Genomic DNA, 16,840 nt, shown 5'->3' with positions numbered 1-16,840 from the left:
CGAAGCATTCCTTAGCGAACCTCGGCGACTTTGAGCGTATTCATCTATCTAGCCGCTTAAGTTTGGGTGCTCTCGTGGTCACCCTCTTAAGTTGGCGTGAACCAAATTTAGCATAAGAGGGTAAGATGGTTTGACGAATATGACGCACTTGTCAAGACATGCATATGTAACATTGTGAGCCTTCGCGTAAGTCGTCAAACACTTCCCGCCAGACAGTGGCACATACCCACGGGCGGGTATGTGCCACTGGTATGCGGGTATGTGCCACAAGTGATTCACCCTGAGTATCTACCCGGGAACGACGAGAACAAACATTGGCAATTTTGACGAGCGAGCGTTAAGAAATACCCGATATCGGTAGCGTCGACCCAATGAATGCAACGAATGAATGTCAGGGTCGCAGCTGGAATCAAACCCAAGCATTCTGTTCGGCAATGAAGCATGGTACCACAGAGCTACGCCAGGTCTCGGAACTACTTTTCAAATAGACGCTAATCTTCGTGAAAAGTTAATAGTGGTTGCAGGGCTGCCTACCCAATTTTATAAACATTACATATGCACTCCGTGGATACGGCCGTCATGTCTGGTTAACGACAATTGCAGTTAGTTAACATGCGCTGAAGTTTATTAGTGTAGCAGTGTCCAGGGCCAGCCTCCTCGCAAACATGAGCACTTAATACCAGCTTCTGGTGTTGTTAATACGCATGGTCCAGTTGGCATCGTTGCGAAAGTGCAAACAACTGGTTATGTAAACATCTGCAACTCTTTAACATATATCTGTGTGTGCAACATTTGTCCATATATTTAGCGCCATTTGATGAAGTGTCGCCCAATAAAAAAATTGCAGCACGGTCACCTTCCCACCACATGCTTCGCATAACGTCAATTCTCTGGTACGTGAGATCTGCCAAATTTTTATCATTAAATTTTTTTATTTGCACCGTTCCCAATTTTCGGTCACGCGTAAAATGATAGTTTTTCGTTCAAAACCAATGACGTCAACGCCGACACAGGGATTTCTGCAAAATGAGCTCTTTAATGCTATCGCGTTGAAAGTGGGAACACAGGCCCTCCTCCTTCGCGTAGGTGCTGGATCATGGCACACAGCACTAAAATACCAATCTGCCAATAACGTGATTCACACAAAGTTCACGCATTTTAGGCTTCAGTGGCTTCTAGATGTTGGTGGAGTCAACCACAAAAGTATAAAGACTACACGTCAGTGCGTGGCCAATGGCCTCTACACGGGATTCCCGATACGTCAATGACTATCGAAAGCAACGCAATGACCAACAAAGTCATCGCTCCCTTCATCGACGCCGTGCCTGTTTTTTCAAGGTACACGCGCATTTTACACCATAAAATTTTATTCGATGTGCTTTCGGTAGCCACAGCTACGTTTTTTTCCTTGAGAGCCCTCTGTGAGCAATAACTGATCAGTTGAAGTATTGATTGATATGTCGTGTTTAACGTCCCAAAACCACCATATGATTATGAGAGAAGCCGTAGTGGAGGGCTCCGGGAATTTCGACCACCTGGGATTATTTAACGTGCACCCATATCTGAGCACACGTGCCTACACGATCAGTTGAAGCATTTCTCAGAAAATTATATCTATTCAACCACACGACATTCGAAGCGCACCAGATGGCTTTGATTCTGCCCTCAAAGTAAATGTGTGTCACTCATACCGCAGATAAGCGCTTTGCACGAAGCCAACACGCTATAATAGACAGACAGACACAGAACTTTGGTGGGTCCTGAGAAACGCTACAGCTTTCAAACAACGTTGCGGGCCACCGCATCGTGGATTTTCTGGATAGCCTGTAGCTGTGGTAGTAACTCTAAACTCTTTGAGGCAGATTCTCAATCACCTTTTGTGAGCCGACTTGGGTGCCGTAACAGGGGGCACTGTCAATGCATATGTTCGAAGTTACTAGCCTCACCACAATTAAGACAAGTAAACTCAAAGGCCTCCGAAGAGGCCACGCTAAGCAAAAAGAGACTTGAATAGGCACTGGTCTGAAGCATGATGGCATGAGGTTCAGATAACTTGGTGCGTGGAGTAGGAAATGAATGCCTATTCAGCTAGTAGTGTTTAGCCTTTTCATTGAATGTAAATAAAGCGTCCCTAAACATTTCACTACCAACCTGTTGACCTATGTTCTCCTCAGCACGAAGAGTTCATAAAATGATATCTATTCAACAACAAAATGGTTGAAGCGCGCCGCGATACCACTGATTCGGCCGTCAAAGTAAATGTGCATTGCTCATATCTCAGAACAGCGCTTTGCCTGAAAGCAGCGCACTGTAATAATCGCCTAGGTTTATGGCCCAAAACCTCAATATGATGGTGAGAAGCGCTTTAGTGGAGGGCTCCGGGAATTTTAACTACACGGGGTTGCATTCATAGTGCGTGCCACAATTTCGTTGTTAGCGCTGTGGCTGTGGTATTATGATATGCGGGCTTTAACGTCTGAAAACTACCATATGGTTATAAGAGACGCCGTAGTGGAGGGCTGCGGAAATTTCCACCACCTGGGGTTCTTTAACGTGCACCCAAATTTGAGCATACGGGCTTACAACGTTTCCGCTCCTTCGGAAATGCAGCCGCCGCAGCCGGGATTCAATCCCGTGACCTGCGGGTCAGCAGCCGAGTACCTTAGCCACTAGACCAACGCGGCGTGGCATGGCTGGGGTAGTTACTATTACTCTGGATTCGGAATAGTCTTTTCACAAAGGTGAGTGAGTGTTGGTACCTACCTGTTGTGCACAGCTGTTACTAGAAGGGCATTTTGTGTTGAGTTTTTCACGACAAAAGAAAATCATGGACGAGAAAGGCATACTGCATGCGTGCATATTCCCAATATACCTCTCAGTGCTGGCATGGGCAATTCAAGACGATTGCGATTCATGATTTGGTTTAACCTACAGAAGTCATTGGTTCACTTTTCACAAAACTTTAGTTATGATGATGTTTAAAAAGTTTCTGATGGTTGTAATCTAGACTGGCGAATAAACACTCGGTGAAACTTCGCCGCCTGTTTCCCTTTGTGCTTTCACCTGCCGTGGTAGCGTAGCCTTATTGGGTGTCATGTGACTATGCTGGAGGACGCAGGTTCGACTTCCGGCCACGGCGGCCGTATTCAAATGGGGGTAAAGTGCAAAGAACATCCATATGGCGGTATGGCAAGTATAACTCTATCAATTGTATATGATCGTACTTTCACGCATTGACTGTACAGTGGTATCAGGTTTCCTAGATGGATGAAAAATTAAGTGTGATGCTTTTTTACGCGCCTGGTTGAAATCATGAGTGCTGTTGGTGCCGTGCGAAACTAAAAATGCGTGGGCTTACCAAGTATGTCGACACCGCAAAAAATCTTTATTTTTTTACACTCTACGGTAATCGTTGAGGTTACACTCTAAGGAGGTTAAGGTTACACTCTAAGGAGCAGAGCTCTTTGTATTCGTGACAAATTGGTAGTGTGAAACAACACGAGACACACATGGAAGTGTGCGGAGTATCGTGCGAGTGCCTGACGATAAAAAAAGAGAGGCTTTTTCTACACTAATAAAACAAAAGAAAACGTCATTCCTGCATCGCTAACAACAATGTTAGGTAAAAGCAATCACTCGCGACTGGCCGCGGCTGGCTATAGGCATGGCGTGTGCATAAGCGCTAGCAAGACCCCCGTGATTGAGGAGAAACTTGAACGCTGAAGGAGGAACGTTGCTCCTTTGGTCCTTGCCGCGAGAGGGCGCGACGGGTAAAGCGCCCGAAAGGGAGGAAGTCGCTGCGCCGAAGGAGGAATGGAGCCCGTTTTTCCATTCTCGCTCCCTTTTTTTTTAGAGTGTACAGACAATACTTTCTGAATCGCATGGACGTATTATTGGGAGATGGCTTTAAAATATTTCGGACAGGAATATTTAACAGATTCGGCCGCTAAGGTGTCCACTGCTTCATTTGACTCTAATCCAGTGTGGCCTGGTACCTAAATCATACGGACGTTCCGCACGTGATTTGGTATATACGAGTAAAGTTGTGTGAGGTAGCTCGACAAGTGAGATGCCACTAGCATCGTGCTGACGGACAAGGAATCTGTTAGCACCACTACTGAAGAAATATGTAATGAGAGTTTACGCAGTACAAGATTATTTGCCTTTAATTTTGCCTGGAACATTGGTGCGAAATCGGACAAGCGAAGAGAAAAGCACCAACTATAAAATACGTTGAATATATTCCCACTCTAGCCTTCACGTCAGTTACAGAAGCATCTGTGGCTACCACTCCTTTCATCCTTACGCTCTTATGATGGTCTTCCAACAACCCTTTTAAATATCTGGTGGGTACTAAATTGGCGTTTCTTGGAAATATATCATCAAATTCTATTACCAGTGTAGAAGTAAGTACGTCTCGGCAAATTATATCACAAAAGGATACTTTCAATATTTCCAAAAGCTTCTCCGCTAATAATATTTGAGGGCTATGTAGCCTAGATCATTCAAATTGAAAAAATTGTGGAAAGTTCGTTAGGGAACACATACTGAGAGCGCCTGCATGGGGAGGAATATATGTTCAGATACGTTGTAACTGTCAGCATGCGGAACCTAGTTTGAAGAGATGGCAGGTATGCTTCGTAATAAAGTATATTGTTGGCTACAAATTTTAGAAGGCCGGGACAAAAGCGTAGCACCTCACGTTCTGAAGTTAAAAGAGGGCGTCATTTATAAGCGGCTACCCCAGAGAACAATACACATCCAAACTCTAATAATGGGCGGACGTACATACAATAGATCACTCACAATATTTTACTATGCATTCCAAACCAACTTCTGCTAGTTTCCTTTAGCGATTCAAATGCACGTGAAATTTTAGCTGTTATATACTCAATGTGCGGGTTTCAATTAAGCTTAGCTGTGTAAATTATGCCTAGATACTTCAATGAATCTACCTGAGCAATATAGGCATGTTCATACGTTAGTGAAATATGCACAGAAGAAGTCAGTGGGAAAGCAAGGGCACTTTTTTAACAATCAGAGTCAAACTCAGACCATTAAGCCATATTCCATTGCCATTCAAGTATGACTGTATAATGTTGTACAGCAAATACATATTGCTGGAAGAAGCAAAGGATGCATTGCTAAAGAATGTGTTGTCTCGAACATGCTTATTCATCATTGTCCTCATTCACAGTACAAAACCATGGAGGAAGGAAAAACGGAGAAGAGGCCTCGTCCTATTCAAAAGCATTGCAAGACGTGTGGCGGAAGTAACGTCAAATATATGGGGCAAACAAACCGGTATGGGGCAAAGAAAACAGCAGATGCTCCGCGTCGTGCTCTCAGCGCTGATTCGCTTCTGCGCGTACTTATAGCCCCGGCGTAAACTTGACGCGTATCGTATGGTTTGCATGCAGTCAAATGTTCCGAGCACACCTTTCTGAGACTCTTAGTGCATGGCAGGCCCGAGCGCGGCGTGCTGAAGTACTTCATGGAGTGTTTTTGTGCAACAGCTGAGAGCACCGGTACGTTCGAAACCAAAATTATTGAGCCCCTACAACATCGTATTCGAACTCACCCAGCAGTGACTTACGCGTTCTGCTTGCCGTAAAGCATTTTTTCTTTGCCAGATTTCCGAATCTACGGGTCGATTAGCAGTTCTTTGCTCGTATATAATGTCAGTGTGGTAATGCACGATTTTGAGAGCTTGCTTCATAGCTATTCCATGCAATGCCATCCTAGTGCTTGACGTACTTCACGTCGGTAAGAAGGCACCACTGTATTGTATACGCGATCGTTCACGTAAAGTGAACAATTCTTGTGCGCACACAACACGCAGAGAGCGCACACCGTAGAATACATAGATATTTAGTCTGATAACTAAAAAAGTTTATTTTCCTTAAGTATGAACGACAGAACTTCTACGAACGCGACACGATGGCTACAACACTAAAAACGAAAGTTAGCGTGTGTTCTCAGTTGACACAATGAGTAGGAACCAATGGAGCGTACAGCTGAGACATCCACATGTAAATACCATGCATTATTGATCATCAGTGAGGTGAAAATACGTGAAAAGTTCCACGATGTACATCCGGCGGTGCACTTGATTCGCACCGAGTATACACTACAGCTGGGCATCGCACAGCTTTCCTAAAAAGCACGCAAAAGAAGCAGTGCTTATGAATCGACTCGCTGCCAGCAGAGAACACCTACCAGCTTCCACTTCACCGGCGCTGCTTTCAAGGCCGCCGCGGTGGCTGTTTGCCGGAAATCGCGAAGTGTTTATCTACACTTCCGCTAGAAGGTAGTGCGGGTGTTAGCGATGTGGCGGCTTCACGAATAAGATGTCACGGCCACTCCTGTATTTTTCCTTCCTATATGCACAAAACACACATATTGCCTTACAGATGTGTGTAGCGGGTACCTCGCATATCAGCAGAACGATGAAGGACAGTGGCATAGTGCGTGCTTCATCGTCGTGAAGTGTAGCGGGTACTTTGCATGTGCTGTGCCGTGATGGCAAAAAGATGTGTGGTCTGGAACACGCGTTTCCCCTCGTCATCTACGTCATTGAGGGACAACGGTGGACATGGCTACACCCTAAAGATTTTCGCCCGTCAGCAAAAATTTATCTCCGTCAGCATGAAACACCCAAGCACTTCCCTCACTACTAGCTCCGAGCACCATTTCGTAAATAGCATTTGAGCGATATCACTCAACGACGCAATGAAGGGCCATCCAGCGGCTTGAGGAAGCCCTGGCAAAGCAGAGGAGAAAGGGAACCGACGCCCCGGACAACGGGAGCGGAGGAGCCCGAGTATCCAACGCCTAGACAGAGCACAACGTCCTCAAGATCTAGGCCCTGGGACTATAGGACTCTATTAGCCATAGTCTTCAGATAGAGAATACCCGCGCCCTGCGTGGCCGGTGACTTCCCGCACGCCGGATGCGTAAATAAATGCTGTTTTTCTCTCTCTCTCTGCATTTGCGCAAGTGGCGTAAGGTGTTTAGGTGTGAAGAACCTTAGAGGGTCTAGGCTTGTTTGTTGTGTGATGTCCGTTATACCCACAATACGTACGCCATGAAGATGAAGAAAAAGTCCGCTAACATACGCAAGGCACCCCATTGCTGAAGACGACCATGGAACAATCTCATTTTGCCATGGATGAAAACGAACGTAAGGCGTCGGAAGCGTAGGTTCAATGGCAACGCGGATGAGCTACTCAAGTGTCCAGGGCGGCCACACGACAATAACTCGTGGGAAGCGGCAGCCCAACGGCAACGATGACTGGCTCATGCAGTATATGACATCTCGATATGCTCTACAATTCAGTTCGTGCGACTAGAAACAACCACCAGGAGAAGGTGCATAGGACTTCTTTTTGTCAGCTTGAGGCCAGATTCCACAGAAGAGCCACTGGCTTTACATTTTACTGACCACGAAGCAGTAATAATGAAGGCCATACGAAATCCACTATTCAACACGACATACTATTTAGGACTAATGACCATCGCATACAACTACAGAGTTCGTCCAGCACTCGGACCATTCCTTCAGGCCCAATCGAATTCGCTCTAGCGTTTTCACTAGCCTGTCTCAAACATTCTATATAACTTGACACAGCGCGTTCATGCATTGACATGTGTCAGTGGGCAATGTCGCGGGGGACTTATGGCAAAGCGTAACGATTCCACTGCTTCGCCCACTTATCATTCACTTCATGGGGATGCAGTGATTTCTGTTTTCTTGTAGTGATGTTCTTGCTGTGATTTCTGTTCTCTTGTAGTTTCTCCACGAAAAGCGTCCACTTTCTCTCCAATATAATATTAGACAAATATCGGCGCGCTGATTGTTTCATGGTACCTCTGTACGACGGAGTTTTTGTATAACAGTGACTTTATTTCTTCACACAGATCCAAATGAGTGATCGCTATGGTCGTCGTAGATTCTGAATGTTCTTAAAAAGTAAAACTGCATCGAAAAAATGCCATGTTGAAAATTTCGTAACCCATTAACAGGTCGACTCCGAATCGGCTGTCTACGATATGTCCACGCATGACGAATGAAGCGTCATGCGGTTTACTGCACTTTTCGGGATATCAACGAAATTCGCTCTTTCAGACCATTCCTTTGTTCGGAAAGAGCACACTCTGCTACGCGCATTTCGCACTTTCCGGGAGATTCGCAGTACCTTGATCGTTATTCGTGAGATCGTCAGGTTATAGAGTCGATTATCTCAGTCTCGTTTTTCTCGTGGTGTCTCGGTCTTCATATGTTTTCTCCTGATTATACTCTATTCTCTGTCAGTAGTCATTCTTCCCATTGTGGAGAACAGGATGCGTTGCACTTGTGCCCAATCTTGCAGACGTTCCGTCTGGTAACATGAGCATCCGCTTTACACTACAGTAATAAGAGTTTACAGCAAGCTTTTACTTTTTTCCCTATTTTTTCCTTCCTTAGCTGCAGGGAACTTGCTACCCTTTCCGAGGCCTGTACTTTATTTTCAGAGAGTATTCACACTTAAAAATAACTCGTGCGAATCGGACATAACACTTTCATTACTGAGCAATATTTGTCATAGTAGTTATTGCTTTCCTCTATGTCACCACCAGGAGCTGTCACCGCTCTTTTATCTTCTCTTTGAAGACAAGCTTATTTGAGTTACAAATTGACATACGCTACTGTACCCCGCCAAGAAGAGCAGGTTGTTTTCGAAGTTTTTTTTTTCTCGGCGACTGGCGTCTCGTTGCTTAGTGTTAAAGGATAACTCAGTTGCTATTTCAACTTTCAACATGCCCCTCTGTTTTTCCCCATCAGGTGTATTGTTTCGGTCATTCACTGAAGTGATCAATCGTGCGCTGAAGCTCGACGACAGAGGTCGCCTCGAGCACACGCATCAGTTCATTCATTACAGAACCACTTGCGGAGTTGTCACTGGCGACGGCAGCGCCGTCACCTTTCAGCGGGGAATCGGGCAGTGTCAGGAAATGGCTGTCGGTAGTCCAAATGGGCTATATAGTGGGCAGCTAGCATATCATTCATGATGAACTCGCCACATTTTCGACAGCAGGACGAGTGGAAACCGCACTCTTCTTCAAAGTGTTGGAGAACCCCCGCAAGAGAGCCGACGAAATCGCATCCGTAGGGCTTGTTCCAGCAGTAAGCCTTCAAGAGAAGAAAAAAATATGAGAAGCAGTGAATAATACATTTTCACGCATCTTTATTCAGCGACATGCTCCTGTCAAACTTTTCGAAGCTCGATTTCTTTAACACGATTATCTCAAGGAAATAAAAGAATGGAATGTATTAGCAAAAAGTAAAAACGATGAACGTGTGTAAAAGCACGAAGTGCTGTTTTTTTTGTGCTCGTAGTATTGTTTTTTTGTTCTTCTCTTTGTTGATAGTCTCAACCAGTTCAATATCCCTACCTATGTACTATCAAAGTACACAATGAAGAAGTCACACTGAACAGAAGAATGATTATGTTGTCATCACTAAATTATAAATACAATGCACTAAATAATTAAAATCACAGAAGTGCTACATTACTCTTTTCAGGCATTTCAGAACTTGTTGGACGATATTAAAAACGTGTTTCTATAAGCACCTACCAAATGATGTAATTGGCGGTGACCAATAATAATTTTGTGAATGGAATTCTGGTATTACTCTAAAGCGAGAAAAACATTCATGGTCATATGATGCACTCCAAGCAGTTGCTATTGGATCCTTACTATTTAACTGACCCCTGCAAACTACGTATCTTATAAATAGTTATCGGTTGGACCAAGATGCACATGCCTACAGTGTACAACAGCAAACTGCTCATTCTCACTGTAGCCAAGTGCTTTTTGTCCAAACTCTAAATGTGACCAGTAGCAATGAACATTAGCGGCTGTTGTGCGCTATAAATGAAACGGCGGTGAACACCTCGAGCTTTTTTAAACCAAGCCATTTAAAGACTAAAAATTATCATCTTGTTGTCCCTGCTCATTAGTGCAACAAAATACGGTATTGTCTTCTTGAATTCATCTAAAAGCATATAAAGCATTCAAAGCCGGAATGGTCATTTATAGTGAATGTGTTTACTATGTTTTTGACAAATATCGTAACTTCATTGGACCCCATTTATACCCATTAGAGAAGAAATCCTTCTTGCAGTTAGCTCTGTTGTTTCGAATTGAAGAAACATTGGGAAACAAATTTTGGCTTGTGATGCTTTGCACGAGGTTCATGTACTCGCTCGTAAACATGGTCACAAATACTGAAAAGTGGCAGTAGTGCTTGTAGGTACACGTCAACAACAGGAGATGAGGTGCTTTTTTTTACTGAGACATTTACACCATGATTGAGACTCACGCTGGCAGCCTCAACGCACATTCATACCATGGCACGTACAGTTTGACGATCGTGCTATCTTAACGTTATCGCACGAGGGCCAACCAAGAATTACAACTCTGCCGCGGCTCAGAATGAGTTTTCAAGGATAGAGGTATTGGACAAGCTGCAGTCTCTATTTTGCTGTTCTTTATGCTGATGATCATGAAGTAAAGTGACGATTATGATGAATGGCGATGATGCTAGAAATGTTTCCCAAATCCCCTTTCCGAGATCCTAAAGATTGCCAATAATTGCTTTCATTATTACGACGGAAATTCAATTGGGTAATTTTATCAAGCAGCAAGCAGACTGTTTACTGCTGCACACTCAACGCACGTCCTCATAATTACATATGGTTTTCCAAATCGCCATGGCTGGAAAGTATAAACACAAGCGAATATAATTGCGTGAGCAGTATCAAAAATAAAGTACACACATAAAGTAAAAAATGAAACAGATGTTATTTTGGCTGCACTCTGCAAAACGTATATATTGGATTCGCAAAATATAACAAAGTACAGGGCACTGAGTGATTTGGTATGGGACGTAACAGATAGACAACTGAAAAAGTACTTTTGCTAACAATCGTATTGCTACATGTAGGCTGCCGGAATACATATTGTCGACGCGCGTGTGCGCCCGACGGAGAGGATGAAAGCAGCTTGCTGCTCGAGCTCCGAGCCAGACTGGCCAGCGCTGGAACAGCTCTTGCAAATATATTTTGCGAAAAGCCGACAGTGTAAGCGACTCGTTACTCTCGTAACAATATTATAGTTTCAAGGCCATCCGTCACATACAGAATAACACGTTGCCCCCTGCTCTTCAACAGGAGGTCGAGCGAGTGGCATCTGCTCTTCAACCCTCCACAGTCTTCCTCCGCTGGGTTCTTGGGCATTCGGGTATTAACGGCAACGAGCTAGCTCATCAGCTTGCCAGTGATATATTGCACCGGGCACCGTTCATTCCCTGGCCCACACCTTCGGAAGGCAGTGAGAGCTTCACGAATAACGATGGGCAGATCTCCTTGCGTCACACTATCAAGGAGGTATATCTCCAGCTCCGGCTCGACAAGCGTCTTTACCCTCCCCCTCATCCATCACTCACTGCGCTCGAGGCTCGAACTCTACGGCACATCCAAATGAACTGCCTGATAACCTCCTCTCGCCTTTTCCTTTATAAATATAGGTCTAACCCCTGCTGTCCTAATTGTCCCTCCCCATACGCTAACCTGTCACACTGCCTGTTTTACTGCCCAACTGCTCAGCAATCCAGCTGTTACTCTCCCCCATCCCTTTCCATCACCTCCTGGCTCGACTGGATCGGCGCCGAAGGGGAAGAAGAACAGCGTCGACTGATCGCACAGGCGGTCGAAATGCTCGGCCTGTAAATTTGGCTGAATAAAAGTCTATTACTACTACTACTACTAGTTTCAAGAGCTCTTTGAATATGAACACCAGGAAGAAGGAGACATGGTAAGCCAAGATATAAAATCGTAGATGAGCATTTCCTCTAATAAGGACAGATTCAGTACTCGCGGTAATATAGCTCCACTGTAGAGGGTGGCATCAGAAGCTGTGTGGTCATAGCCAGACGAATTGTGGTAAGCGACACTTGCAAGTGGATAAAGTAAGTGTTATAGCTCGAACACAACGAAAGATAAAAGAAAAAAAAATTGAGAAAACAGAAGTCGCGTGGGCAAACATGCGAACGTAGTTTCTGTCGAGACTATGCGAGCTCCGTCGTGAGGGCTGCTCCATCAAAAGGGATGCAGACACTACATCGTCTGCACTCACTGGTGGAGTCAGGTGGAAAGATGAAGTTATGTCACTACCCTTGGTTTTATTCAGGTGGCTCAGTGGCACGAGTACCAGTCTGAGAAGCATAGTTTGGCGAGTGATCAACGCCTCACACGAGCATTGCGATCGCAACATCTTGTATCTTAAGGTACACGATACAGTATTGAATGTAACGGAAATACAGTTACTTGTTTCATGAGACGTACCATAATACAGATACTATAAAAGTATCTAAGATAGTATGTAAGGTACATGTACCTATGACACTACCCTGTTTTCTCCACTCACAATAAACAAGAACCTCCCAAAAGCGACAATTGCTTCTGAAAGTATGTGTACGTGCGGCTGCTCAAAGAAAAAAAACTAAAAACTGTCATTTACATACAGCAACATATCCTGCTGCTTGAGCGCTATACCCTTTAGTAACAGGAGACCAACAAGATCAGCACACTCGCAAGATGCGTTTGCCTCACTTTTATGACAGTTAGTTATACTAAACATAGTATTATTGAACTTCATGCAAGTGGAGTAAATCAAACACTTGTCGATCAGTCACCAGCTGTACCATACTCAAGGGCGTTGTGCTGTGCGAGGTGCGCATGTGGAAAAGCTATAACGCAGGGTTTTTTTTTTCATTGTACTGTAAATAGAGTAATACTCAGCTTACACGTCTTCAACTCACAATGTCGAGTACAGGAACGCTACACACTGGTATAATAACTCGTAGAATCATAATGTTCGCATCACGATATGAGCCCCTATTTTCTTGTGGTGCGCTCTGGTTTGCTAGGAGTTTCCCAGAAGCCTGTACAAACGACACAGCCACAAATAAATTCTTCAAGATGATGAGGTTTTTTACGAATGTTTCGAAAAGGAAACGTCGTTGCAGATGCACGAAACATGTGCTTTAAGCAGTCATCGCAAACTTACCCCTGCAAAAAAAAAATTAGGTTACACAGGTGCTGTGGAAATCACCTATAGCGCACCGAGTTCGACCATGGGTAAATTGCCATCCGACAACTATATAAGGGTTAAATTTCACACAACACTAATCGAACATTCTCCATTCGTGCAACTGATTCTTGGAAATAGTATATATTCAAGAAAAAATCCCTAATGTAAGAACTTAAATTGATAACGCCTACTTCACTAAGATGTGCGTACGAGTGCTGACTGCACAGAACAAACGCCATCGAAAGCACTGCAATGGCAAGGACACAAAAGCAGAAACCACGAGCGACGCTCTCATCGATATCTACAGCAAGATACAGAAGTAGTGACTGTTTCTAACTCAGGCCTTCACGTGTGCGTAAACTATTTTGCATTTTTTTTTGTTGACGCACAGCGTGCGAATAGACTAATAGAGATTCCGACAAGATCATCATATGCTAGCCACTTGCACCTATTGTTTGTAATTGTTGGTTTTGATTATTTGATTGACTGATTGACTAAAATGTGTGGGGTTTGAAGTCCTAAAACCACTATACCATGATGAGAGATGCCTTAGTGGAGGGCTCCGAAAATATCGACCACCTGGGATTCTTCGCTGTGCTCCCAAATCTGAGGAAACATGACTACAGCAGTTTCGCCTCCGTCGAAAATGCAGCTGCCACAGCCGGGATTCAATCTCGCGGCCTGCAAGTCGACAGCCGATTATCTTAGCCACTAGACCACCGCGGTGGGATTGATTGGTTTTGAAAGTGATGATTGATTAAGTACAGAACGACTGAAAGTTCAATAATCTGAGAACAGTTCATACCGAATGTACAAAAACAACTACGACAAGAGGGACTAACTGACAAGATTAGTAATATCTTAACTAATTCCTCACCAGGAAACTTTTTGTACACAACCAAGGGTTGAACAAACAACCGCCGAATTCAGAAGATACCGAATAGGCGTTATATTATCAAAGAATGCTTCATAAACAACGCTCCCAAAGATGATAATCTCAAAACACTGAACAGATAGTACGAACCATCCGTCGCTGTGAATTCACCGACGCATGCGTCTTCCAGGCCCTTCGTGCTCAATTATCCCGGTCCCAATGAAATTTATATTGATCTGCTGGCGAAATGCGAGTGGCCGCGTGCCAACAGCTGTAGTGACACATCATGCATCAATCTGCTTTTGCAACACACAGTGCATTTATATAAAATAAAATTAAAATTGCAGCAGAGGACGACGTTTTGTTATGAATAAAACGAACATTATTTTTTCTTGGTGAAGACTGCGATGCTTTGTCTTGTTTTTGTGTATTACCACAGCTCTTACAGCTCTCAATATCATCACTTGTTTTCGGCATACACATTGTTTCTAATGACTTTCCAACCCCTGCAGGGTCAAAGAAGCCCTCGCTAGATCAGCGGGAGAAGAAAGACGCATCGCGTTCACGTTCTGTACTTAAACGTACATACGCGGCTTTGTAAATCTCCGAAGTTGGGAAGAATATGGCGGCATACTCCGGCAGCACGAGAGAGTAGGCTGTGAGAGCAGGCATACGTCGGTACTTAGGTAAAGGAAAAAAAATTATGGATTCTACACGCGACGGGCGTAGCTACCTGCAAAACAATTGGGTGTTCTCTTTCGTAACAATAGAGATGGTACGTATACTTCTTGTGCATGCTTAACGTGCAAACGCATGGTCATGCGCCTCGCAGTAGGCGCTCATCCGCACATCGAAGCGAGTCAGTGAAACTGCAGTGATGGCTTTGCGTCGTCTTCTAGATTGTTATAGCGTGGCCAGCTTTCGTCGTCATGAATGAAATTTCACTTTCTCTGCTGTACTGACAAGGTGGTAATGCCATGAAAGCAATTATTTTTGCGTGAAGGTTTAGTAGTCTCTCACTATACCAATATCTCCACGCTCCCGCAGGAAGACGCTAAGTGTGAAAACATGCATAGGTCCACGCAACCATTGTCGAAAATTTTGATGGCGTTTGATAGCGCCTCCAAGTTTCTGATCGGTAAACATCACGTATAGTTACTCTGGAATCAAAGGTTGACGCACCGCATGAACCAACTGGCCTTTTCGTTTTTGGCGTCTCTAACAATTCAGTTGCGTAGCCTGAGCATGGCACACTAGACACGTGATTACACTGACATTGATTTCTGCCTCAAGATGCAAGGCACGAAAAGGTGCTTTCCCGCCCGGCAACAACTCAGTTCAAAGATGTTCCCGAAGGATGCTACTGCCTACCAATGACGCAAGCGCTCAAATTAAACATTCTAACCTGTTTCGACCCAATAAACTCTCGTAGGTAGCTTGTCGATACACCACCAACTCTCGCGGTAACTACTTGCCTTCAGAAGTCCCAACCGGATGAACAATTACGGGTACACACCTTCAGGTCCTCCTTCTTCCTCTCCGGAATATTCAACTCTTGGCACTCGTCCTCTGAGAATGGCTCTCCGTCCATGGGGCAAACGCTGTGGCCATTTTGATCGAGACAACTAACCAGGCACCGCCTGCACACGCCATGTGAACAAGGAAGTAGGACTGTTGTGCTCGGAAGGGCGTGGCACACCCAGCAGGCGTAGCAATCCAATGTCGCCTCGTCGGCGAACAACGTCGGGCGCCAGTTGACGCCGCGGACCAAGTCGGTCACTTGATGTAGAGCTTGGCGACGGGTTTCAGGATTCGCAACAGCCATATGTGACAGCAAGTGAAAGAAATACGGAGGCTTCGATACCACTGAGCTGAGCCGTAAGTTCGCTTTAAATGAAGTGGTAACAAGGTGCCCCATTCAGATAATTTTGCCCCTCAAGCAGATCTCACGTATCAGAAGCCCTCAAGTAGCTGCGAATGAGAACCAACGCATCCACTTCACTGGTAGGTTGGGCTGCCCATTTGCTCTGAATCACGTGACAACCGGATAATATCTTCAGATAGCCTTGTCGCGAAAAAGCCACGGAGGAGACAGGGCAATGTGCGCGTACGCGCTATGCTCGAGGTTTAACGCTCCTCCAAAGTTATTTCCCGATTGTTGCTTGTGAGTGAAATTATCGCTGTTTTTCCTCGATCGTCAACCTCTGATACAGAAATTGTCCGCGGCTACATATGTACAGATAGGACACGTAAATAGACTTGTTCATTCGAGCAGCCTGCTTCACAGGCCTGGTATAGATTAGAAAAAGCATGCTTGGACTGGTACACTAGCGTTTAAGTGCGTTTCTTTTTTATTATGGGCACCCATCTGGCTTCATCAATATTATGACTATAATCAGAATGCTCTGCCATCAGTGCTACACAATGCACGCTAAGCGCATGGCCTGGCCCGACAAGTAGCTGAGGCATGTACTAAGCGATGACACTTAGTACAGTAAGACGTGTTTGTGTGCCTAGTGTCTGTCTCTGTGAGCTTTATTTGCCCATCGGATCAAATCCCGTACACCTGGTGCCCAAACCAATCTGTCCTAAAATCCTGGCAAAATCGAAAGCTTTTGTTAGCTGGCTGCCTTTGTCATACTTTTTCTGGAAAGGCGGTCATCTTAACAGGACTCTAATGATTGGTTGGCAATATTATTATAAGTAGTTATTAAAATTGAAACTTGTGACATTTTTATTAGAGGACACAAGCAATCGGATGAAGTGAAAAAAAAATTAAGGCAGCATCACCTAAGCCAGCTTGGCCCCACCCAACAGTAATCTGACATG

At 44.6% G+C, this 16,840-nt stretch overlaps 1 protein-coding gene across 1 annotated transcript; it reads right to left on the bottom strand.

Moving 5' to 3' along the window:
- Positions 1 to 7,885: 7,885 nt before the first annotated feature.
- Positions 7,886 to 16,130, bottom strand: LOC142796319 (RING finger protein 151-like). Its single transcript, XM_075886647.1, has 2 exons — positions 15,528 to 16,130; positions 7,886 to 9,172 (listed from the first exon to the last, which is right to left on the bottom strand). The coding sequence occupies exons 1-2, from the start codon at positions 15,927 to 15,929 to the stop codon at positions 8,960 to 8,962; spliced, it is 615 nt and encodes a 204-aa protein (XP_075742762.1). The 5' UTR covers positions 15,930 to 16,130; the 3' UTR covers positions 7,886 to 8,959.
- Positions 16,131 to 16,840: the final 710 nt, after the last annotated feature.

Source organism: Rhipicephalus microplus, chromosome 2, assembly GCF_043290135.1.
Source record: "Rhipicephalus microplus isolate Deutch F79 chromosome 2, USDA_Rmic, whole genome shotgun sequence".
Lineage (NCBI taxonomy): Eukaryota > Metazoa > Arthropoda > Arachnida > Ixodida > Ixodidae > Rhipicephalus > Rhipicephalus microplus.
Note: the sequence above shows the minus strand (reverse complement) of the source record. Positions and strands in the feature narration are given on the sequence as shown.